General features: G+C 39.0%; 1 protein-coding gene across 17 annotated transcripts in view; it reads right to left on the minus strand.

The window, feature by feature from the left end:
- The window catches only part of SOX5 (SRY-box transcription factor 5), a 609,634-nt gene that overhangs the window by 207,891 nt on the left and 374,308 nt on the right, over nucleotides 1–27,435 (minus strand). For all 17 annotated transcript variants that reach the window (XM_077783333.1, XM_077783325.1, XM_077783327.1 and 14 more), the window contains one exon: nucleotides 7,031–7,241. In XM_077783333.1, coding sequence (XP_077639459.1) covers nucleotides 7,031–7,241 — 211 coding nt within the window. The remainder of the gene's footprint in view (nucleotides 1–7,030; nucleotides 7,242–27,435) is intronic.

The raw sequence follows: 27,435 nt of genomic DNA on the forward strand, positions 1-27,435 counted from the left end.
AGTGCAGGAGATATACACAGATGCACAGAGCTGGCAACTCTCAAGCCACCTTAAAAACACCAATATTAAACAGACACATATCTAATAAAACTCAGCAACAGCTCCAAACTTAGGAGTGTTTTTACAAGGCTACTTCATTAGTTAAACAAGCAAGTGGGAGTTGCTGCAAAAGTTGCTCCTTGCCTTACTAGAGGCTTTCCCTTGCTTCTGGTAAACAGAAGACACAAGACAGCCTTGTGAATAGCTCATGGCACAGGCTGAGAGCTAAAGCTAATCAGACAGGATGACAGGTCATCTTAATCAGCTCCAAAAGCCAATGCACATGCTCGTCCCAGCTCCTCACCTCCCCTTTCTGTATCGCTCTCCCTCTCTCTCATTTGGCTGAATCTCCCCCTTCCCCCTCCGCTCGCTTCCCACAAATGGTGCTGTTAAGAAAGAACGCAGGGAGCCCTTCAGGTCTCAGCATCCAGGGCGCAGGTGGTGAGGAAAACTTTGAAGTGAGCTCTCCACTAACTCTAGAGCCGGCCGTGCCTCCTCCGTAAGCAGCTCTTATTAAAAAAAAGACCAAGCATCCACTAGAACAAAACCAAACAGGCCTATTTAATTAGGGCAAATACTTGATATCCACTTCTTCATGTTAAACCGCACAGTCACACAAGCCTGGGAGGTCTGATTAATTTTAAAATGCACGGTCGTGACAAGCACCTCAGGGGTAAGAGAAAGGGGAAAAAAAAATCCCACAAATCCTGCTAGCTCGACAAATAGGTTCCAGCTAAATGGCGTGTATGTTGCCCAGATTAAGATGTTACTATTCAGCAAGGGCTTGAACCTTTAATGTGAGGGACAAGAGGCCTGAGAAACAGGTGGCTTGCTCTTCACTCTCGAATAAATGACATCCCCGAAAGCCGCGGCACACGAGCGCGCACAAGGAGCTGGCACACTCCCCCACGTACATCTGGGTACTGCAGACTGGGGCAGAGGCCCCTCCAGCACTCATCCAAGGACCAAAATGAAGGTCACAAAGCTAATGGCTTTCCAGGGGAGGGGGAAATGAAAATAAAATAGTAATAATTAAAAAAGATAAAATTGAAAAAGAGCACACAAAAAACCAAAGGCTAACTGATCTAGGTGGAATACAACAGGGGAAACATACAGCAAAATGATGTGGGGTCAAAGGTGGCAGCAAATTTTGAAAACCCCTACTCCTCACAGTTGGTGAGGAGTCTGGCTACTTGGGGGATAAAAGGCAGACAGGAGCCCAAATAATTATTTTTGCATTGATGAACTACTTATATGTTGTGCTGTTAAAGATGAGAAGTGAAAAGAGAAAGCATTCTGCTTTGGCTCCTGCTTGTTCAATATTATGGAGTGAACATAACCCAGAAAGAAATTTTAATTGTAGAGATTCATCAGAGGAGACTTTCATTCTGAATCAGGGAGGGGGAGAGAATGACTTCATCTTCTCTCCAAAAGCACTATTTTTCTGTATCTCACTTGACCATAATGCTTTCTTCTATATTTGAGATGCTCAAATATGCCTCAGATGCCTTTATCAAAAGGAAGAAGAAAAATCCAAAAGTTAAAAACCTTTGAGGATGTAAGAAGAGAGAGTTGGAAGGGAATCTGAGCAAATTTTGAAAACATCCATTGAAATAAACCGTAACTATCAGGCTAAACTGTTGGGAAAGAAAACACTTAAAAACTGAAGGCAACAAATGAATAAACTTCACTTTGAGCAAGTCAGAGTTGGCAAGGCTTCAAATCAGGCTACCTCTGTTCTAGAGTTAAAGCACTTGTTAATAAAAATTTAAGCTACAGTATTTAACAGGGCCTTCTTTCCACATAGGCCTATTTCACAAATAAACTTTGAAATGTTTTAATTATTTTTTATTTGTATCAGCAGTATGTGAAGGCACATTTCCATATGGCAGGGTCTTTGAAAGAAGCAATGGAAGTTTGATGCTGGCCTGCTCTACAAGAAAAGACACATTTTCTGGTAACAGACTGCAGAGATGAGCATAGAACCACAAGGCACCTGAAGCATCCTTCCACAGCAGCAGGAGTGCACGAGCAAAACTTGAAAGTACTCAGCTGGAAAGTACCCTTGTTTGTCCTTCAGTGGAAAAGCATTACAAAGCTTCTTCAACACGCACTCTGTCAAAGGGGCAGTGAGGAACCAAATAAAAGAACTTTAAACCTCAAACAATTACAGTATCCTTAGGCCTTTCCTGAATCTGTGCACTTTATTTCCTCCCATCTCACCAGATGGGATTTAAAAACAAGGGTCTGCATTTCAAAGGCCACCCTTCTTGTGCCCATGAATGGCTTGCTTTGGAATCTATGGCTTAAAAAGAGGGAGACCTTGATCTTTTTACAAGATTTGCTGATAAAAAGTTTGATAATGTTAGGAGATACTCCACCTAGAGAGTCTGAATTCAGTATGGGTCACTTTTATAGATTATGAACTGCTTAAACAACAGTCATTTAAATTACCACATTAACAGGTGTTGTGATTGATAATGTAAACTTGAACATCAAATACAAATAGCCTTTAGGGGATGTTCAGAAGACAAAAATCATGCCTAAGAGGGTCTTCCCATCCCTTTTTTCATGACAAGTAATTACTTACAGTCCTGCTGCCTACTATAATACATGAGGCTCTAATACCCTCATTGCCTGTTAAAGCTCCGCAAACTCACGTATTCCCTTCTTACCAAACAGCTGAGATTAATTGTTCCCCCTCTGAAGACCTAAGGACTCTAAGATCAAAATTTTGGAGCAGGAAAAATATGAAACACAATAAATGAATAATTTGTGTGTGTGTGTTCATATATACTTCTGTCTAAATACATAAAACACATTAAACATGTATGTGTGTATATTTGCATACGCATCTTTATGGGAAATTCAAAGTATTCACTTAACAGCCCAACTGAATTGAGTTTCAGAGGTCCTCACCAAGGAGGAGAGGGTCATGTAGATGAATGACTGACATCCACCCAAGCTCATTAGGTAGATGTTCACATTATCTTTCTTTATACAGACATTATCCTTCTTTATACAGAATTCTTTATACAGAATTCCTACAAATTCATGCAACTGGCCTCAGAAGACCCACTGTGAAGGTTTTAAAGATGAACAGATACATAACCCATTAAAACTGCCAAAATGGAAAAAGAGGATTGATTCTTAATGAAAAATTAGGAGATATAAAGAGCCAAATAATACTCCAGCTTATTCTGAAAATAGGAAGGAATTTACTTGTTTGCATCTTTCCTTTCCAGAAGCCAAGCCATACATTTAGGGGAAAGGCTACAGAGATTTTAGAGATTTGATTTTCCACAAGCACAGGCCATAAATTAAAACACAGCAATCCAATCACATTAATAGTGCAATGAAAAGCTAAGTGGTTGCTTTGGTTTTTTCTTTCACAAACTTGTGTCCAGCTCAGTGACTTCAAAGAGATTTCCATTCATTTCTACAAATGAGGAGAAGAGACAGAGAGTATCTGCCATCCTCTGAGGCCTGAAGAAAACAGAAGAGAAACATGCCCGTATCTCATTCTCCTAATGATTTTAGCTGCTAAAGGAATGCCATGGTCGGCAGATGACCCCCAGGGCAAGGGCTTGAGGTCTGTCACAGTGTGTAAGGCTTCTCCAAACCCACTCCATTATCTTCATTATCGTGTACCAGGAATAAAAGGAGACTGACTCCTCTTCTGGAGCTCAAGTTAGAAAGGACAGAATGTTTCATGTAAAATAACATTGTGTGACTTCAGTAATAGGTTTATGCCTCTGGGGGCCTAAGAATAAAGCTACATATATGGATTTTCCACAGAATTTGAGAGAAGAAAAATGAGCACTGTATTAGCAACAAGTAAAATTCTGCGAGTTTTAGACCTACTGAAACACTTATGTGTCTGTGTCAGCATGACTCATTTTCAATCACATACTTCCATCCAGCAGCAGGAAAAAGGCAAAATTAGGGGGAAAAGAAAAAGAGCAAGGAGTTTTGGAGCTAAGTATCAAAACAGCCCCCCCCCCCCCCCGTCCCCCCAAGTCATACCCAAGGAGCAAGGAGGAAAAGGCAGCGCTGAGATTTTGGAAGAGCAGGCAGCATGGGCTCCTACAGGGCACATTAACCAAGAGTATATACTCAACAAATCTACACAAAACCATTTATGTGAAGAGTGATGCTTCCCTTATCAGCTCCTGTGTGAGTACAGGGAAGTGTTTACATATGTACGCTGCTGCACTCTGAGCAGTATGTTTAAAATGTAAAAATTCTTGTCCTTTACCAACAAAACTTACTAATTTTTAATTTTATCTTCTATCAAACATAATTGTAGAAAACCGTTTCCCTTGAAGTTTCTTAGAAAGAGTCAAACCTGTTATCAATACTTTAGAATATCTCACTTGTTTTAAAGCCCATTTCAGAAAAGATAAACCCTTTTCCTGACTGATATGGAGTTTGAATTGAGACCTAAAGTTGTCTAGGCTGCCCTTCCCTTTTTTCTGATTTGGAAGAAACAGGCCATTTGAGAGAATGCTTGAAAAGCACGTTTCCCACAGCAATTCAGAGGACTATTTCAAACAATAAAAAGAGAGCAAACACAGCCCATTGTACAAGTTAAATAATATATAAACTTTTGAGTACATAGAGAAATGGGAATGTGGCTCATATCTGGTCTTTGAAAGATTCACAGGAAATTGATTTAATTAAACCTCAACTACTGATGCAAATGTTTCCCTTTCTTCCCAAAGGGAAATAAAAGTATTATATTTTTCTTGTTGACATAATGCAGCAAAGCTTAACCAAGATTCTTGATCTTCATCCCACAAAGCTTTACAAACTAGCAAGACTAAAAATCATTACTGAAATATGCATTTATCACAAATTGCTGCATTTTTACCTACATGTACTATCAAAGATTCCCACTTGTAACACCTCATTCAAAGGGAAATTCATTAATATGCTAATTACCTGACTAGCAACCAGTGATGACTGACAATTTTACTTTAGCACTACATGAAGAAGACATGACAATAATTTTCAGCTGGAGTTCAAACAGAGAAGACACTGTGTTGTATGGTACATATCTCATTTAGGGAAAAATACTCATATTTGTAGAGGATCTCTATGAACAGTCTAGCCATCTGCACCCAGAAATATATATTTTTTAATTAGCCACTCTAAAAACAACCATGTTGGCTGAAGGGAAGGGGGAGGGAGGCTTGTCAAAATGATGTATTTGTCCCTCACCACCTTTCAATGCTCTTATGCAAGTCTAATTTTCTTCCTAGCCACCTCACCTCTCTGGCCCCCTTTTGTTTCATGTCCCATTTCCCATTCTCTTCTAACTTCTGAACTTTTGTTAGTTCGCTTTTAAGGAGAAAAGGAAAAAAAGCTCAACTCTTTCCTATTCATTTTTTCCTGGATGGGGAGTAAGCAGAGACATGAATATGGCACCCTCATAATGATTTAACTAGGGCTTAATGAAATTTTCATCACAACCTGCTGTTCAATTTAATGGCCTTTGAAAGACAATAGAACAATGGCTAGAGGGAAGAAAAGATTTTTTGTTGCATGCATTTGCAAAGCCCAACATTCAGTTGCTCCCCCTCCTCTCTCTCCCAATCTCCTCACAAAGCTGTAGATCTTTTGTTTGTACTGTATATTTTCGTTTTAGTAGAGCTGAGATAATGCACAAGCTCTGTAACCATTCTCATGTCTATCTGTGGCCTTTCCTTAACGGAGTCTGTGCAGCTTGTACGACCTCATACTCAACAGAGTATTTATACACTGCCCAGAACTCCTTGTTCTTCCCTCTCTCCAATAAAAGCCTGGTCTTCTTCCCACCCATTCCCCCCGCAATCTCTTCCCTCCAAAGGCACAAGGTATGCTATGGCACAGACCATTACATCTACCTAAATGCAAAAGAAATGTTGTAAGTAATATTAAAAAAAATGCTCCAAGAATTTGCTTCCCAGCAGACCCTTACTGTGTGCTCCAGTCAAGAAAAGCCTAATTTACAATCCTGTCATGCTCCTGTATGTGCCAGCGTGTTTGTATCCATACTTCTGCTCCAGTATGCAGGTTGTCCCGAAATTTTCTTGTGGGTGCTGTCACTTCATGCTTTGAGCACTGAGGTGGGCCCTGAAAGCCCTGCTTTTAAGCATTTGGAATAGATTTCTGTAACAGGATAGGTGAGTGTGAATGAGAATGGAGTCTCAATGCTGTGCCCTAGGAAACAAGGCTCCGTATGCTCACACAATTGGCTCGCAGTGCCCCGAAAAGACAGCTGTAAATAAGCATGCAGATACCTACAGAGAGCATAACAAGAACTTCATCTTCCAGTAAGGATTTGGACTCTGCCCCAAACAGGGAAAAATTAAAATTCCTCACCTTTGGTCCTAGTCCCAGCCCAAAGAACACAAGTCCCATCACCACCAGCTGGAGAGAGGGTCTCAAAAGACACTTGGTCTCCAGAAAGTTCACCTAGGAGACGAAGCTGAGACTTGCTGGCTACACATAATGCAGGGAACACCTGCATTCCCTGTTCATACAGCACCTGCACTACACATAAACAGACCATGATCTGTCCCACACAAAACCCTTCACAAACTCCCAATTTGCCTTCTTACCTTTCAAACAATGACCTGCCCACTAGATCATTTCACAAAAACACTGACACTGATAATAAATAATACTTCTTTTAGTTCTAGAAATGGGGAGAGTAGTGGTGTAAAAGCCCCCAGGTGATTAAAGTTAGCTTACTGCAGGCATATTGAGGAGGTTGCCACTGTAACAAAAAGACCAATAGAACTCTCTTTTTTGGGAAAATCTAAAAGCATTAGCTATGATGGGACACTGGTAAAATTTACCTCTAATGTAGAAAAGAACTGTAAGATCTGCTGGCAAGGAAAAGCAAACAGAGCAGAAAACGGCACGATTAGAAAGTATATGTATCCAAAGGATCTGGAGAAAAGAAAAGAACACAGAAAATTTTGGCCAGCTTCCCAGGCCTTACCTTCTGGCTCATTTTTGATGAGCTCTTCCATTTTCCTTTGCTTCAGGGTGTCCACGACATCTGCCAGGCTCCCCTTGCGCCGCTCGGGGGTTCCCAGGGCTGTGCTGGACAAGGACTCTCCACTCTGGCGCCCACCTTCTTCTGCCTTCAGGGGTGAGGTAGATGAGTTGTGCGGGGCAAATGAAGACATCACTTTATTGCCATCAACTTCCTGAAAGGGGAGAAAAAACAAGATGAAACGTTCCTTTCTTTTCTTGAAAAAGCGGGGGAAATAAATCAACGGAAAGAAAGGAAGAACAATCCTTTGTTCTTTGAGTTCATTGCTACTTGTTCTTCTGTTGAAACCTTTAAAAAAAGGCATGCAATGCTTCAAAAACACCCAGAAAAAAGCCTACCCATAAAGCATAAACCAAGATTACAGGCTGGAGTGAACAAAGATCAGCTTGCAAGACAGAAACATAAAATACAGTTTTTCCCTAATTGAGAAGAAGTGCTGTTCTCATCGGTTTCCTAATAACAATGATATTGATTACCTGTAATTGTTTGTTCTTTTACAGGTCTCTTTCTAAAAAAACCTTCAATTTTTACAAGGACCATTAATTTCCTGACTTTATAAAGTACTTAATGCCTTGATTGGCTAGTTGTTTTAAGAAAGAAAATAGCAACTAAACATTAAATGTCCTTTGCCATATGACATATTTTTACTCACAGTTCAAGCAGTTCTCCCATCTATAAAGGATGAAGCAATTGCTTTCTGTTTCCTAACTCTATTCTCTTCTGTCTTACACCTTCATTTCTTGTAGAAACAGTATTTTTCACAAAGGTGGTCCTAATGACTTTCCCTGGCAGCACAATGGCAAAACTCTGACTTCCTGGAATATGCACACAACCCTCCTCATGTGAGAGCCCACAGAGGTCTACTCATTAATTTTAATGGAAAGCAAAACTGGTTCCAGCATCTTCAAACTTGCCTTCATTAACATAAGAGCCTTCTCCTCCACCTTAAAGCAACGTTCTCCGCACATATTCCTCCTCCTTTCATGTCTGTTGTACCCTACCTTCTGTACACATCTCCCAAACACATTTTTCCTTCTGCTTATATTTGTCATCTGTACCTGAAAAACTTAGGTCAATGTCTCCAAACAAGGATTGCAGCAGAGTAATACACTACATAAAATAGAAAGCTGTAAACATAAGTAGTTTTTATTTTGATGCGATTTCCCAGTGTTTTTTTTTTTTTCACTATCCTATTTTTTAACTCTAGTTGTTTAATAAATATTTTTTTAAATAAGCCACTGGATAATGTTATATGAGTTACAGACTTGGTTGAAAAAGTCTTAATTTTTTAATTGTTTTTATTTTTGCACTGCATTTCAGAGGGTATGAAGGTGCTATATATGTCTATAAATATGCACACACACTGATTTTTGATAGTGATTTTTGTTATAATTTTATCTTTTTGAGTAATTTTGATGTCTCTGCTCTAATAAATCATAGTATTTCAGAAAAAAAAACTTTTATGAAAGAACATAAGTTGCTACAAATTATTTTAATAAAATCTGAGTAAAGCTACATGGAAAACATGCAATAAAGAAAATATATTTGTTTTCACACGCTACTTTGTTGTGTCAAAAAGATTACCTATGGTTAAGGAAACTTTAAATGCAAACAGTTTTGAGCAGCTTGAATGTGTTATACTAGTGAATAAATTCCCTAACAGAATCGGATTTAACTGAGATTACAATCTGGGCCATCATATGCCCCAAAAACCAAACCCAGTGATGTTAATGAGAGACTTTCTACTGACGTCAATGAGCTTTTGACCAAGCCCTAAAAAATTTTCAAATTCAAATCAACAGAAATGCTCCCTTTTTTTCCTTCCAACTCCCTCCATTTTTGTTCTGCACTTGAAAAATTCCTAGCTGCTAACACCGGACTTCAAAACTTAGTTGAAGCCAAATGCAATTTTTTCACATACAGACTTGAGTAAACTGATTTTTTAAACACCAATCTAAACAAGCAAAATGGTTAACTTCAGCATAATTTCAGATTTTATCTAGAATTCAAAACCATTATCACCAAGTGGCTATTTTCTCCCCTACACACAAGGCTGAAAGAGGAAATATCTTGAAAGCTGCTTTCTTATTCACACTTTGAGACAGATAAGCCAAATATCATCATCCTTAGTTACAGTTCTTAAATCTACCTATGCCACCAGTCATGTATATGAACAGTGGGTCTCTTCATTTTACCAGGAACTAAATTCTTGTTTTAATCCAAAGCAGGTTCCAAAAGACTTTCACTCCTGTTTCTGTGTGTCACAGACAGAAAGTATCTGTAAAACTTGCCAAAACTTCAGGTATCACAGCTGCTGCTTCCATGCCCATTTGGGGTACATGCAAATGGGGTTTTATATGTACAAATATATTCTGAGAATAAAACCAGTTTGTTATAAGAGAAGAAACACAAGAATACAAGGATTGAATGACTATGTAAAGTAATATAAGATGGTTTTCAGAATCACAAATTGCTTGGCTTTCAAATGAAAGTCACAAGTATTTTTAAAACTTGCCTTGCTTTCTGGGGAAAAGGAATTGTAAGGGGGACAATGCAGTAGTCTGTGAACAAAGCATCATGAAGGGACTCTGAATACTCAATTCCTTGTTCTTTCAAATGCATTGTGAAACCACAGAAAATATCACTTTTTTTCCCTGCATTTCAGCTTCCTACCTGTAAAACAGCCACAAGTAATCTTTTATACTATAAAGGTCTTAGAATAATAAATTCATTAATAACAGAGATACTGTCCTACTACAATGTTGGCTAAAAGCATTTAGAATACCACAGTTAGAAAGACTTCATAGCTGGCAAAGAAAGGAAAGGGAAGTATTCTACACAGATTTTTTTGAAAGGTAAATTAGATACTAAAATATACAATCAAGAAACCATCCCCTGCAATAAGTTTCTTTAGATCTCTCAGGTGTGCACGTATGCAGTGTTTGCATATCACATACATGGCTATTTATACACTTGTGGGATTTATTTAAGCCTCAATCAAAACACATATACAGTAAGGGAACAGCTGCAATCACATCTCAGTGGGCTAAATTACAGTACACCAGTGAATTATTCATTCAGAAAGATCTGCAGCAATCACACATCCATTGCGTGATTTGCAATCCAAGAGGAATCCTCTCCTCTCTGTGCTGGTGGAGGAGCGCTCACCCCAGCTTCTGCTGCTGAGGACACTTCAGCATGAATCCTCCAGCAAACCAGCTGCAGAACCTGCTCTCCCACAAGCCCAGCATCCTTTTATTCTGCTGTTCACAACAACACGAAACATGCAACAGTTACCTTGGCTTTCACTTCATGCCCCTCTCTTTTATTTTGTTCTTTCTTATGCCATTATTTGGAGACATGAAAAAGCTGTCAATGGGTCTGGATTTTTACTTCTAGCATGTAAAAAGAAAGGATACTTCCACCACATAAAACCTGCTCGTGTCAGTGGCTGCATAAAGCAAAAAAATTTCAAGTAAAAAAAAAAAATCCTCTGATACTGTACACAGAAGTTTACTGTCCCCCTGAAAACACTCAGAGAAATCCTTAATGGCAAGAAAGAGATGTCAGCAACAGTTTAAAATCAATCCCCTGAGAAGTTCCTTCCCAACAAGCGAGATTCAGCAGGTTCTTTTTTTAAAGGGACAAATTGACATGACTTTCTCCAGTTTAACTAAGAGAAAAGCAACAGCACTGTAAACTGGTATTAAGAAACATCAATACCTGCTATTGACGTTGTACAATTAAGTCCATCAAGCCACACACAAGACTCATCTCTCAACCAGCAGGGCAGTGGACGAACACTTTTCCTGGAGACAGGAACAGCCTCTCCCAGCTGCATAACCATTTCACCTGTTCAAGTTTGATTACATTCCAGCCTCTGGCACTGCTAATCCTGGTTACAGTTTTATGCAGGCAGCAGCTGCTCTGTGGATGGGACTCTGCTGTTCACCTGCACTGCCAATTGCTCTGCTGATGTGTGCTGGGCAACATCTCCTCCAGCTTTGAGCTGGGATGGTACTCACCAAACACCTGAGGCTGCTGCTTCTTGATTTCCCCTTCGGAAAGGCAGACAAGGATCTGCACAGATCTTGCTGAAGCAAACCCTCCAGCCCCTTCTTTCCCTCCCAGGCAACAGCAACACAAAAGTGACCAGCCCACGTCTCGTGTCTTCTGCTTCTGTTCCAAGCTACAATCCACAGGAAGACCTGTTCATTTACAAGAAAGTTGCCTCAATATTGCCAAACAGCTTCCCACCTATGGAGGAAATACCTCTTCCAAGGTTTAATGATAAAACAGTCTTCTGCCCTTTCAGGATGAGGTCAATAATCTTCCTTTGTTAATCTTGGGCAAGCTTTACTTAATCTAACCCCCTTGTCACCTTTGTGATTGACAGGAAAAGTCATGTCACTGGACAATGGACTTGGACTCACTGAGCAATATCTTTTTTAAAGATTACACAATGTTACCCTTGCTCTCATAAAAAGTGCAAACATTGTCCTGTTAAAATAAACTCTTCATTCCAGCTGTATCTTTCAAATTGTCTCCCCTCTGTTTCCAGGGTCCAAGGGAGGCATATTTCAGTTCTACAGAGGAACATTTACAGGTTTAATGAAAAGAAACAGGTTGTACTCTGTGAGATTTCCAAAATATCTCTTAGTGATCTAAATAGATCTCATCTTCTCCTTCCTCATCTAGAGATGCACATTATTCCTGTCTGCAATTAAACTCAGACACTCTGCTTCTGTGACATTAAAATTTTGTCCCAAACCAACCAAGAATCAAAGCAGAAGAAAACTGAGAACTAAGTCTGAAACTGTTAATTACCACCATATGGTATGCATGAAGTCTGCATCTGTAGGGGAAAAAAAATATATACCATGAGAGTTCTGGTTTTGCAGCCAAAAACACCTGGAATAAAATACTTGTGTCTTTAAAACAAGCACAGATATTGTCTGATTGTAAGAAGCCTGTAATCCTAAAAGCAACCAAAAAGGTTCTTTTCTTCAAAGCTGGAATTTTGCCCATGGTTCACTCTTTTAGGATGTGTAAAGAAGACCAAAGGCAGGTTTTTTTCTCTGCTTTCTACATTAGACATGTAGGCTAACATATAGTCTATTTTATAGCCTCCATAGTGACCAGGAAGCTGGTAACAGTATGACATAAGAGATAATCAGAAAACAGAATAATTCATTCTTCTGAAGACAAATGATTCTCCAGCAATTTAGTGCTGTTTCCTATTTTTTTTAAATTTATTTCCCCCAACAATATTGCAGGATATGAGTATGTGTAAGCAGGATATGATATGATATGTGTAAGATTCAACAGCATAGCTACTTCAAGTGAAAATCTGGAAGCCGTAGAAATACTTCCATTGCCCACAGGAGGCCCACCAGCAATTACAAGAAAACTCAACTTGACATTTCCAGTATTTGTTAACATATAAAAGAAACAAAACAGACACACAATATTCACAAAGCAAGAATGATCTTCAGTTTTTTGCTTAATCTTCCATTTACAATTTTTGCCTCAATTAATGTAATTAACTTACTCCAGGTGCTTAAGTTCCATTGCCTTTCAATGGGAATCATATTTTCAAATCACTTAAGTGTTCTGGAAAACTGTCGTCATCTCCATGCTGTGTCACAGGGGCTGCAGAGCAGGGATTACCACAAACCTGCCTGGCTTATGGTGGCTGTCAACCTGGCGCCTTCAGGAAGGTGAAACCCATATTCCATAAGGCTTCCCAGTGGACACTGTGCTTTTCATATGTTAGAATTTCCTTCCTTCTATCTTGTATTTAATAGGTCTTTGGTCTGTAAATCTCCTCCATGCAGTAAAGTTGCTCATCTCGTGGAGAGGAATGATCTCAAGGAGATTTAAAAGGAACAGTGGAGGACACCATAAGCAAACAGGAGACTACCGAAAGTCATAGAAAGGAAAAACAGGAGGAAGAGTTCTTACTTAGGAAGTAAGAACTGACACATAACCCAAAGAGGGATAGAAGTGGTTAAGGGCATTATAAAGAGATCCAAAGGTTATGGGTCTGCAATCAGATCCATGCAAAACAACCACTGTCCTTATACTGATTATTTATTTTCCTAGGACTGTGGTTTTAATTATGACAAGGAAATCAAACACAATAGAGACTGAGGAAGTAAATGAATAGATCAGAAGAGTCAGCTGAAGAGGCCATTGTGGCAGAGAACTTTTATCTGAATTAGGTGAAGTAAGCACAGTGAACAGAGATGCACTTTTTTGTTTTCTTTTTACTGTGACTGTGCTACTACCAACAAGAGAAATAGATTCAAGTCAAATACTGATTTGGCTTTACTGATACAATGTATCTGGGACTCCATGATCCATATCTTGGAGGTACTACTGATTATTAGACTTATATAATCCTGATGACATCTTGTTCTCCCTCTAAAATGTTAAAATTTCACTTTGTAATAAGAATTTTATTTTTAGCAATCATTACTAGCTCATGTCCTTCACTTTGATTTATTTGACATGAAGTGCTGTATCTAATTAATGACCTTTTCCTGATGAAGCAGCAGATACACTGGCAGAGGTTTCAGTGGGAAAGCTAACAGGTATTTTCAGTGCTTGGTATCCATGAACCTGGCTGGAAATGGTTCAAAACTCAAAAAGACAACCATCTGCCACAGGCACTCTGCTACATCAGACTCCTTCCTTTCTTTTACCTTTTTCCTTCATATGTAAACGGAGATATTAATGAATATTTCCTGCAGCTTGAGGCATTTTAAATAATTGATATAACAAGCCTAGAGATTATTGACTACAAGCCCCACAGTGGTTATGTTTTCATTTTTATTGATGCAATAAATACTCGGCTTCTATATTACTCTTAGATTACTCCATGGGGCACCACAGCCCAGCCACCTGAAACTGGAAATTGGGAATTCTCTCATACATCAAGTACCACTCCACAATAACTGACAGGAACACTGAAATGTACCTTGATTTTTTCCAAACATCACAATACTCAGACTACTGCCACAACTGCACAAGCAAGAGGAAATTTCAAACACAAGGTTTAGAGATGAGCTGCAAGAAACTGTTTGGTCGCATTCACACAAAAGGAGTAACTTATAATCCATTTTGCACCAATTTCTAACTTTATCCTCTGAGATTTAGAGAGCATAGGAACAGATTTTTCAAGGATTTAAGAATCTACAGATAGAAGGAGGTGTCCTAGTGGGATTTCTGAAAATGCACAATAATATAATATTCATTTAATTCTCACTGCCTTAATTTTAAGTGTCTGAAAATAAAGAGGTGGAAGCAGCACGGTGTGACTGTGTGACTCTGTGTGCCTCTTCACTAGACCATTATCAGCCTATCTCTAGCACAGAGCACAATCTGATAACCGATGCTTTAAAACAAACATTTTTCCTCTGGCTGTTCTGCATTCCAGCCCATCCCCAAACATACAGCACAAGTTTAGTATTTCTTACTGCTTATCCCATAATTTCTACTTGATGTATTAAAATCAAAGAATTATATGCAAACTTTGGACCTGTTTGTAGTAAAAATATATGAGAAATTTTTGTTGGTGAAATTTTAGAACTTTTTTATATTGAATGCCAAGCATGGCTTTTTAAATTATTTTCTTCTGTGGTCTGTATTTTGGTTTTATTTTTAGCCTACCTCTTTGTCCCATTTCTTGCAATGAAGTGTTCCCCATATATGAAAGTAATTTGCAAATCCTTAGATATTAAATATAGCAAAATGGCAATAACTACTTTGTAACAGGCTAATGTGGGGTTAGTGACATGAGTCCTGACACCCATACTCAGACCAGATCTCCCCTACTGCTGCTTTCTTCAGCTAAGCTCATTTCAAGAAAATAACGCAATATAGGATTACATCTATTTGCTCTCAAAACACTTAACAAACAAAACTGGCATTCTGAGAACTCCTAATATGTTAGCTATAACCTGCAAAAACAAAGAACATGTTGTACTACATGAGCCTTGTTATCTTTGTGCTAGTAATCTTCATGCTTAAAAATAATAAATAAAGCTTTGCAAAAGCACTTTTAAGACTTTTATGAGCTCTTCCCTGAGGGACTAAAGATCGCCCGTAAGACCTTGCTAAACAAAAAATAAGACTGCTTATCAAAACAGCTTGGTAGAGGCTTCAGCATACATAAAATCCTTCTAATAGTTTGGAAATCAAGCAGTATAAAACGATTATCTTTGTAAAAATACAAGCTTACTAACCAGATACAACAACTCTGGCTTGTGAGTGTAATAAAACCTATGTTGAGTGTCAAAGCGTTTGATCACCAGCTTTGTTACTATGAAACAAACCCATTGTCTGTACTAATTATTCCTCAGAAGAAGGAGAGAGGACTATCTGAACAGAACTCAGGATAAAAAGAGTGTCATAGGCCAGCAGTGGCTCCTGGACTGCTCCCAGCTTTCACACTTCAGTTCACTGCAGTTTTCAGATTGAAAGGCATGTCAAATTACTTCATCTGTTCTCTGGTAGCCTACAAAAACTTGTACCAGGCAGATCATTTCACTTCATTCCTTTGGTTGGGTGGCTGAGAGGAAAGTAAAGAAAAGCCACACATGAAATAGTTATGATGCCTCAGGTTTCAGCTTTTACATTTTTCAGATTCTGTGCTGCTTTTGTGTGCATTTCTGAGTTCATATTAGAGGATGGTGAGCTCTCTTCACAGAGCAGGGAGACAAAACAATTCCTTCTCTACCTGGGGACCAAGGACAAATAATCCAAATCTCAGGCCCAAGAGTATAAACAACCTGGGTTGAAAAGAGGAAAAACAAGAAGGATGGGACTTCATGGGCTGAAGCTGGAATTGGACATAAACTCCAATGTGCAAATAGAGCAGAACTTATCAAAGTGAGAGACCCCGTGAGCGCTCGTGCATTTTGTGCCCATTTTGGTTCATCTTGGGTATAGCTCTGGCTGGGCTCTTGTGCTACCCAAGGTGGATCCATTGAGGAGATCCTTTTAATAAATCCCTGCTTTATTCTTTAACTTTGTCCAGCCTCTGTTCTAGGGCAGCACTCACAAGGCATCAATTCTGTGAAATGTAGGTATGTATACACTACACTTCTTAAATAATCATGTTCTGCTTTATACAATTGCGTATTTTTCATGAGCCTTCTCAATTCACATCTATTTGTTTCCTTTTACCTTGTTTTATTTGTTCTTTTCCTTTTCAGAAAGGAAAAGAAGAGGCTCACAAGATTATAACCATCAAAATCGTCTTTGCCTCCAAAGAGATTAGCATCACACTATTTCTTTCTTCTGAAAGCGATCTTCTGGAAGTTTTCATTTTCAAGAAGGACCAGAAAACATAACTTTATTAAAATAGCTACTTGAGAAATAGCCTCACTGTGCCCACCAGAGTTTACTACAGCATAACAACAGGGATTAAAAAAAAAAAGAAACTCTTTTGGTTCAGAAGGGTTGTCTCATTAATTTTGTAATGCATATCATCCAGCCCAAGGTACTCACAGATCTGCTTTTACCCAAGTTCTCTATTCTGCTACCTGCTTTTCACAAACTTCAATTTGTCTACTACTAACTCTCTTACATTTTTTACGTAATGTTATAAGAATTTTCCAAGCAGTAACCGGTTTAATATTCTTTAACTGTTATTAACAAACTTGCTTTCTCTCCACAATTTATTTAACCTATTTTGCTCTCTTATAATTTGATTTTCTTCTTGCTTACAACTGTTACACAATTTTAGTGAAACAGAATTTGGAATTCTGGTGTAAACCAAAGTAGTTTTTCTCACCTTTGGAGGAAGAATTGCACAAGCTATAAAAAAGAAAAGGAATATACATATTCTGTGCTTACAAACAGAGAATAAATCTTGTCACAGAAAGACAGTTCCACAGAACACACTTACAGAGTAGGAAAAAAACTTATTTGGATCTTGCACACTTCAAAGGACAGCATTTGATCAAAAATGCCAAACAGATCAGGATAATTATTAAAAATTAATATGGCAGGAGTCAATCAATGTAACACTGATAAATAAACGTAATATGTATTATTAGAGCTATTCCAAATGTTTTTAGTTAATCCCCACCTTTGTGGTATTGTACATAGCACAGGTCAGGACATGGCATGAGCTGACATGCCAGGCTCCAAAGCACAGGAAAGGCAGAGCACATTCAGCACCCAAGGGTTATCAAGAACCAATTCCCTGTGTACTCTTCAGAGCATTACTACACCTCAAATAGTGACATTATGTTCTACTCCAGGGAGCAGCATGATGTCGTTTTACCATTTAAGTCCCATTCTAAAGTTTAAGCAAGCAGAGCTTAAACAAGATTTAAAAATGTAGACAGACCTCACCAGTTCAGACTGTGGATCAGTGATGCAAAACACCCTAATAAATTCTAATTTATTACAGATTCACAGTTGTTCTCACTCTGCAGATGAGTTATTCTTTCTTCTGTTTCTGTAAACTGTAGTCAGCAGCATACATTGCCTACTATGAAGAGACCTTTGTGATAAGATGATATCAAGGGATGTTGTGACATTCCTGATTAAGAATTACACAGTAAGCAAACTGTACAGAAATGCTAATTTCCCTCCCCTTTCTCATCACTTACCTAAATTATTCTGAGTAATACAAATGATCTTTATTAGCTTTAAAGCAGTTCATTCTCATTCTCTTATATCATTTCATTAAAGAAATTAAATTCCTGTAGATGACTAAATGCACAATGTATTTTCCTTAAAAATTAGTTTTGTGCACCAATGTACGTCATGCTCACAAACAAATGAAAAAACCCCAAGGAACACCAATTCTTCTACAGTCACAGCCAACTACCCACCATCAGCAGAGAATGAATAACTTTTGCTGGAAATAACCCTCCTTCTCCAAATTCCTCTTTGAATCACTGATTTCTGAGTATTCCCTGTAGTTTTCAGTCATCATCAAGTGATGCTGAAAAACCCACAGAATTGCCCAACCCAAATAAGAAAGGCACAATTTTCTCCACTTTGACTGGAAAGAATGTAAGACTGCTTTATGGTGAGGAAGCATTGCTTGGCTAACAGAGCATGGTTTTACAAAATCTCTCTTTCTGCTCTTAAATTTATTAAAATTGGGCCTCACAATGTGATCCAACCAGGTACCACTGTGCCTACCAGCACTAAGCTCATGTACAGAGGGTTTCTAACAAAAAGTTCTCTGCAATGCATTCATTATACCCAGCAACATCAAACAGGGAAAAATAATTTAAAAGCTCCTATTGAGCATCTAGAGACCTTGAGCTCAGAGAGGGGATGAACACAAAGGGTATTTGGTTTTGAGTCACACTATATATATAAATATACACACACACACACATATATATTCGCACCCATTGGAAGAAATTAAAGTGCATTTTGAAAGGTTTTCTTATTTTTCTCTTCCCTTCTATTCTGGTCTATGAGTGTCTACCCTTAGCGTATGCATATTCAAGCATACTCAAAAGAGTTACATAAATTTTTTTTGTTTCAGTTTTTGTTTTTAATCTTCAGATGAACATTTATGTGGGAATTAGTTATTTGAAAAATAAATTGCCTGGACAGATTCAGTTATGCGAAATATAAGCGAAAATCACATGCACCTGACATATAAACTACACTGTTCTGGAAATCTCACTTCATGAACACATTTGATTTCAAGCTTGTGTTTATTAATTTTCACATCAGCTATTATTCACTTCAATACAAAGTAAAACTTTCTTCCTTGGAAGTAACAGAGTAAATTAAGAGTTTAGATTATGCACAGTGATAAACAAAATACAGTCAGAATTAGCTGTTCAAATGCCTCAAATTATGGTAGTTAATTTTAAATTTTACTTTAGGGCTTAAGGACTACTGAAAAGAAACACAATATCAGGTGAAGACACTAAGGAGGATAAACTGGAAAACAGAGAACAACAGACACCTTTAGAAATTGCTGGTCATTCTTCTGACTGCAGGGCTGAATTAATTTGACACAGATTAGAAGAAGTTTAGATGAAAGCATCTGTGTTCTGCTTCTGAAACAGGAGAACATCCAACTATGTATGGGGATAAACAGAACAGTATCTTTAAAATGTCACCTATTTTCAACATAGTTGTTCCTCATGTATTTTCTGAGCCATGTCTATCTGCTTGCTTTATTGACTATTTCTTTTTAACTGCCCTCAGCACTGAAGATTCAATACAGCTACAAAAGAAGGAACTGCACTCTGCTGTGCAGACATATCATCAACAAAACAGTTAAGTAGCGATTGCAAAGTGTTTTTTACTAGGGATGATGTGAAGCAAAAAGAGACAAAGCTTATTTTCAAACCCTAGTTTAAGTTATCACATTATAGGCAATTAATAGAAATATCATATTTTTATGCAACTAAATTTGACCTCAAAAGACACAGCAAGACAGAAAACATAGGACCCTCTAATGTCATTTTACAGTCATTTATCTGACTATAACCACACTTTAAAGCACTAAGGTCAGTTGGTCATAAAGCATGACCTACACTTCTGACTAGCATTTGACTTGAGAGTAAATAAGGGACTGACACTCCATTAACCTTCACAAGTACAATTATTTATCAAAACAATTCAAAAGACTACCCGACAGAGAACTGCTAAATCTGGAAGCAAAAAAGGAAACTGTAACAGTACAAACTGATCTTTTGCCAGTGATGAAGAGCTATTTCCTACCACAATTCCTGTAGCAAGTCGTCCAGTCAGCTTTAGCACAGGCATCCATTTTAAAGGACTGCACCTTAAATCATATTGGCTTTGACAAAATGTCAAAGCTTTCCTTTTTTTTGTGAGTTTTTTTTTCATTTCCATCTTCTTTCTCAGAAATGTATGCTAATATCCTGAATTTACAGGACTCTTAAAAGACTTCCCTCAGAAATGCAGGCAGAAAATTCAGAACAGTTCTGCAGAGTTGGCCCTACCTGTCACAGCACATCACAGTTGAGAATACCGTGATACACAGAGCATCCCCATACAATTTCAGAAGGCTTCAACCCACACAGAGGAACACCATACCTCTTCAGAAGGCTGCAGCAGCTGCCCTTCTTGTCCTTCAGCCCAGCCTTTTATAGCCCTGATGTTGATGCACTGCACCTGTGTGCCCTCTGTCCCCTCTGGGGTTGGTCAGTGCCCCTGGGCACTCCATGGCTGTTCCCTTCAATGCTGCTCACCTGTCCTGCACAGCTGGAGCCAGTTAGGGATGAGGCTGGGCCACAGCCCCACCCCAACCACCACAAACTCTGTGCCTACACTACCTTCCCTTTTGCACTTCTAGTTGCAACCCAAGGATGACACCTGTTCCAAATATTCCTGTTTGCTGAGGTGACCATAATTTTCCCACCACAATGTGAAATTTCTTTAATTACAAGGCATATGCTGGTTGTTAAGTCTGAAAAATTTATGTAACATCTTTATGTACTCACATTCTACCCAAATGCTGCACTGAAGCATGGGGTTGAGCTGCTCATCAGCAGCTGTCATCTGCCATCAACTACTTTGACTTTATGATTGCAGGAACACTTTGCACTTCCAAAGAGTGGGAAGTTTGTTCAAAATCCTATACCAGAAAGGGTCAGGAGGAAGAGTGAAAAGAAAGCAGCTCTACCACAGGAAGATTCTGTCATGATCTACTGGAAATGTTGTCCATCACTGCTATATTGTCTTGCACAGTGGTTTTCCTTTGGCAGCACAACACACCCCTCTACTGCACTACACCCTGGAGTGATCTCCAGCCTCTCTCAGATGCACAGGTGGGAAAAATCCCCAGGTGTTCACCACTGGAGCTCCAGTTATTATGGCATATCTCCAATAAAAGCAGTGGTGTGAAGCAAACGAACCGCCTTCCTTGTCTTTGCTCTCCCCTTTGGATTACTTCCCTACTTTGTAAAAATGCATCAAGTTCATGAACATAAACAGCTCACCCAGCTGCCTCAGACCTTCTTTCTGGTGGTCACAAGGCAAGAACCCCAAAATGCAAAACCAAGAGATAAGGGAGAAAAAGATAATGTAGACAAGGGAGAAAAAGTCATTTGAAGGGGAACAGGCTTTTCTCTTATCAAGTAGCCTAAAACACAGCAAAAGGAACAAAAAATGTTGACTGACATCAAGGTCAGCTTCTACCAAATGTCATCTAAAAGGGAAAGATTGACTTGATAATGCCTTTTGAACAGAGGATTTATAACATTCATAGCATATAGAACAGCATAACCCTCATTATATTAGTTACCTTATTTCAGCTTGTACAAACAGTTTATTCCTTAAAGATAATAAAAGGAAATGGATTATGATTTTAAATCTTCTGCACACTTTACCTTATGCATATTCAAATAATCATGTTTAGGGGACTGAGTACTTTTTAAACCTGACTCATAAAATTGATATCCTGAGGTCTAATGTTTATTTTTTCCCCATTTACTTCCAGATCAAATGCCTTAAATTGCAAACACTTTCCCCATTCCAACTCCTTGTCTTGGAAACTCAACATTTCTTTTTCCTCCTCCCACTAAGAAAAGATTCTGTAGTCAGACTTTACTGGCAATTCTTCGGATGTGCAGGAGGCACTATAATCCATTTTGCTATTTGAGAGCTCTGCACTCAGAGCTCAGCAAAATTAAGCAGCCCCAAAACTTGCCCTCTGCCAGGTACCTAAGCAAAGGAGAGCAGAACACAAAGCCTTCCTTCCACCAGCAAATGCACGAGAGAGGATTTAACTGCAAGTTAATTGAATGAATCTACACAGCAAAATTTATGAAATGGTGTCTGAGCCACCCAGAGTATGTTTTCACTTGGGATTAGAGCTTTTCAGTAGCATCTCAGATGCACCGGCTGCAGACATCACTGTCCTTAATGGAAAAGCATCTGTTTCCAAGCAGGAGGCATAACTGTTAAAATGTGAATGATTCTACTCTAAGTAGTTCCAGAAAAGCAACAAAACAGCAAAAAAATTTTAGAAAAACATGGTGGAGACAAGAATCCCATATACTGAAAGAAAAGTTTGAGACAAGGGAATGTGCTATCATTCTTCAAATACATTTACTGCAGAAGAGAGCATATTTTCTTTTGCTTCGGTGGCTAGAACAAGAATTAATGAGAGAAAACTGATGCAAGAAGGATTACACAGGAGTTATTTTCTAAAGGCAGAGAGAGCAATACTCTGGCCCAGACAGACTGAGAGGTTCTGAGTCTCCTGTCTTGCATAACTTCAAGTCAGACTATTATCCGACAGAAACTACATTGGTACAGCTGATCCCTGGATTGAAGCTGGGACTGGGTGACCTCTCCCAATGCCTCTCAGCCCTACAGTTGCATCAAGTGCAAGGCTAAAAAATGGTGAGAAATGGATGTGCTCATTCAGTAGGAGCTCTATAGATCTGCAAGGGACTTACTCACTAAGCTGGATCAGGGTTCTTTAGTTGCGTTTTGCTCTGAATTTTTTTTTTTTTTTCAGATAAATCAATAGGCTTGGGCCATTTTCCAAAGATGTGATTTGGTAAGTTTCAAGCCAAACCTCTCAAGCTTTACTCATGAGATAAGTGTTAAACAATGAGCCAGATTCATCAAAGCTTTATAGACTTACTTAAAAGAAAAAAAAAACTGATTCAGCCAACTCATTTCAAGCCAAATCAGGCAGTTGAAAATCTATTCCTGAGATTTGGAAAATCTGTCTTTTTTTAAAATATTTTAAAAATATGTTTTGAGAGTCCCTCTTTTGCAAGAGCCTCAGGCAACTCTGTCAAAAAAACGTTTCTTTGGGGATTTTTCACTCTGATTAAGAGTGGTGTATTCCTCATGTCTAAAGGAGATAGCTGAAATACAACTGTTTGTACATATACACCTAAATATTTTTACATATATACTTGTATCTACAAGCAACATAAGGATTCAAGAACATTTTATCAGAAGTTTGCTAATTAAAGCAGTGGGTTTACTTTTCAAAAAGACTAAAAACAAATTTGCTTCTTTACCATAAGAAAAAAAACCAAACAGTAGCGCTGGACACCAGTATACTCTACTAATGCATAAAGCTAAAAACAGTTCCCTGTTCTCAGCCATGTTTATGAGCCTTAGCACATAAAATCTACCAAACTTCTCAGTACTGACCCCCAGAGTATTTCCTAGAAGAAGGTTCATTCCCATGTTCTTTTAGTGCTTGGTATCTCTACCAAGAAGGGTAACAGCTGAGCTAAACAAGCCAGTTTTTGTGTATACCCACAAAAAAAACACCTCCCAGAAGCACCAAGTGCTTCAAATAAGGCATCATATGGTACCAGGAGAGGGGAAGACACAGGCCTGGCGTTACTTAACCAGGATGGGTCCCAGTGTTGACTGGGAATGGAGGAAAGGACATCCTGCCTGTTGGCTAGCATTCCACACATGGCTTCTGAGCTGGAGGAAATCTGGACTGGAAATGCTGTGCTGGTAATGCAGAGATTTATATGCAGAAACACAGGAAAGGCCCCTACCCTCTTCCTCCCATATATACTGTTAATTCCCTAGTAAACTCAGTTTCAGAGGCAGAAAGTTGATGCCACTACAGTGATGGACACAGGCAAAGGCCATTGGATGGCTGCCCCTCCAGCCCAGCATTTACTGTAAACATTTATGTCAAAGCAATGAGAAGATGTTCAAAACCTTGCCACGCTTTCTTTTTCTGCTTCTGCTCTTTGCAAGGAAACTGCTTCTTCCGAGGACATGGAAAAAGCATGTGACTTTGAACTGGAAACCCTGAAAGATCAGTGAGCCTACCTGCTAATGAGCAACTTGCTATTGAAACGAGCTCGTTAGCTTTCATTTTTGCTGGCTGCTGATCGATTCATAAGCCACTTATGTGGCCTCTGTAAGCTGTACATGAATTATCAAACGCATTGATTTCTCCAAATAATAAATCAGGAAGTCAGTCCTTTCCATATCTCTAGTATAACTGCCTAGCTCAATGGCCTTCAAAATTCAACCAGAGGAAACAATCAGTGATCATAGATACACTGCATCTGAAATGGCAAATATTCTGCTGCAAAAATAAGCTGTGCTGGCATCCCAGGGAAGTGAATAAAAACTTGCCTCTGAAAATGTTACATACAAAATGCACAGAATTTTGCATCAATCTTTGTGTAGGTGGCAGCTCAAGAAATTCACAGTGAGGAACAATTGTCTCCAGCAGGGAAAAATCCAAGATAGATCATAATCTTTTTCCATCTCATATAATTAAATTTCTGCAGCCATCTTCATATGACTGAAGCGGTCAAAGTCCTATGGCATCCAGAGTCAGTGGTGAGTTTTGGAAGTGAATGCATTTTCTCTTGTCCACTGGCAACTCCCAACAGCACAGGAAGAGAACCTGTTAAACACTCACCAGTCAGTGCAGGAAGAGGTAGGGAAAGCTTCCTTAGCCCAAACATGCACCCATAACATTTCCATTTTCAGCACTTATGGATACCTCCAAGGTCAACCTGGTTTCACCTGGCCTCCCAACTGTTTCTTAAAGTATATCAAAAAGTAATACTTCAGATATGTATGCTTGCAAATTTCCAAGCACTTCATAACACTGATTTGCAATAATTTGCCTAAGGTCATGTGGGCCTTGATCCAAAGCCTATTAACGACAAAGCAGTCTTTATAGTGACTTCAAGGAGCTTTGGATTGGACCCACAGTGAAGCACTGCATAGTAAATAGAAAAACCAAGAAAAGAAAACCAGGTCTAGAGAAGAAATGTCATCCCCTCCTTAACTGACTCAGTTTACTGAAAAAGATGGGAACATGAGATTTAATTTTCCTGTTCTTCTGTACCACACTGCCAGCCCGGTGGAATAGTTCTTTCCCTTTTCCCACACAACTGCATTTCTCTGAGCTTTATTCAATTCTAAACTACAGCCTGACCACACTGCAGAGGTATTTTCATCACCTTGACCCTCAGTAACACACCAGTCCCAGAGCAGCTCCCTGGAGAGAGCTGTGGCATTCCTTGCCAGCTGAGGATGGTGCCAGGAGAGTCGGATGGAATGCTCGCTCCAAAAGAGCAGCAAGCTCAGGACTAAATGCAATAACAATAAGGAGTTAAAATGTGCAGACCAGAGAACATCGCTTAATCCCAGTTTACTGAAAGGACATGTCATTTTTAGAAAGTTGTCCAAACAACTGTCTTAATATTCTACACCAAAGTGGCTATTAATCAAACAACAAAGGCCCAATTAACACATAGCTGTTGTCACCTTGATGTTAAAAGCCTCTCCCTTCCCCCTTCTTTCTTTCTTTTTGTCTTTAATGTTACAACCTAACCCAAAATGCCTCAGGGCCCTACAGCAAAAAAAAAAAAAAAAAAAAACCAAAAAACCAAGATACAGAGAGGGAGACAGGGAGGAAGGGAAGAGGATATGGAGAAAAGTGGGGAGGAGAAAAAAGGAGAGAGAGGGGGAGAGAGAGAGATAGTCTTAAATACCATCTCTCCTCTAGGCAGCAATTTCCACAGATGAAGAGGTCACCACTGTTTAACAGTGTGCTGCCACGTTAATTTAGTATGACAAGATAAAGCAGTAATCTCTGCTTGAAGAGGCTGTAAACCGCCTGCTATCCAGGGACATGCTCGAGTCGATTTGCACTGTATATCACTTTATACAATTGCCGTGACAAAGCCCCCTGAGTTCCCTCATGTAAATCTCTCTCTCTCCTTCTCAACTTCCCTGCCAGTCAGACAGCAGCGGATCTGTGGTAAGCCATGCAAACTTCGTGTTTTACGCATGCCAACGGACCCCAAAGCTCCCCGCCTCCCCCCCGTCCAAGAAAAGATGTTTAGGACTTTGATAATCCATTGATCCCACTTCCATATCGGCTTGTATTTTTCAATCTGTCGTGTTAAGTTGTCAGAGAGGGCGATTAAACCGATGTTTCATGTTCCGAGATTTGTGTTCCTGGGAATGATAGTTTTCAAAGCCTTTCTTGCTAGGTTCTGCTTAAAGATTATCCCTAAGAAAGCTGATGTGAATATTATTACTGGCATAAACCTGGTAATAAAACCATCAAGTGTTTTAGGTAAAGACATTTTAGAGATATTCAGGGTTATAAACATAAGAGTTTAAAGCTGGATAGAATTTGGAGTGCTTTAAAAAAAAAAAAAAAAGGGAAGGGAAAAAAGCGCCCTGTCAGGCTGTGGAGTTTTCTCAGCATGAAGGAAAACAACATATGTAAAAGGGAAAAGGGAACTCGCATGTCTATGTAAAGTAAATATAATTACAGAACCACGGAAGAGGACAGACCAGGACGCGACCTGTGCAGTCAGAAAGGAATGAGAAGGAGACGGAACATGTGTGGCACTGGTCATGCCAGAGCCTCAAATGAGGCACAGCCACAGCGCCTCCCAGCCAAAGCCAAGGATGCTGCCCGTGTCTGCAGCAGCCTGCACAGCTGAAAACACAGCCTTCTTGTTGGGGAAATAGGGGGGATTTTTTTTGCAATATGTTGCAACTCTCAGGTGCCATACCGCATCTCTAGAACATGCAAGTTTTAAATTATGGCTCCTTCTATTTCACATTTAATTTGTGTTGTTTTCCTATGGCCTGCAGGCATGATACAAGTCACAGCACACAGTACACCAAACATGGTGCCAAAATGTGAAGCTGTGCACATGTACATATACCCATTTTCTGGATTAAACACAGAGGAGGACATAAGTAGAATTAAAACACACGCAGCAGACAGGTTTCTACAGAGTAAGGCTGGAATTTAACTACAGTTTCTCAACCACTGCATTGCTAGGTCTAAATACTATGCCTATGCATATCATTTGGGCATGCAAAAATGACCAAGCAAGGCTAAATAAAAATCTTAAAAAGAGGTTACGTACGTTCTCTGTAATCAATTAAACAATAAAATTTGATGTCCATTGCAGCTGATACTAAGCCAGAAAGATACGTTTTTAGGCATTTGAATTTCTAATAATATTTGATAATTCCCTAAATTTTGAAGGGGAAACCCACTAGAATTAATTCCATTTTTCAGTACTAAGAGAACCGTCCCAAAATAGCCTTTTTAAGGTGTTCTGTGTTTCTTTATTCTCCAATACATGTTGCTAACCAACACATTAACACTATTTAATAGATATAAAAAAAAAAAGGTTTGCTTTTAGGGAATATCCAATTCTTAAAATCCCACTGAACACCATCAGTACTGGTTAAAAAAGAATTCTGATAAAACATTCACACACCACACCCTCCAGCCCCTCCCTAAAAAAAGGATAAACTAGAAGATGGTTACTTCTCCAGAAAAAAGAGAGAATATTTGCACAGTAACATGTGTTACTACTTTAACACCACGT

This window comes from Lonchura striata, chromosome 5 (genome assembly GCF_046129695.1).
Source record: "Lonchura striata isolate bLonStr1 chromosome 5, bLonStr1.mat, whole genome shotgun sequence".
Lineage (NCBI taxonomy): Eukaryota > Metazoa > Chordata > Aves > Passeriformes > Estrildidae > Lonchura > Lonchura striata.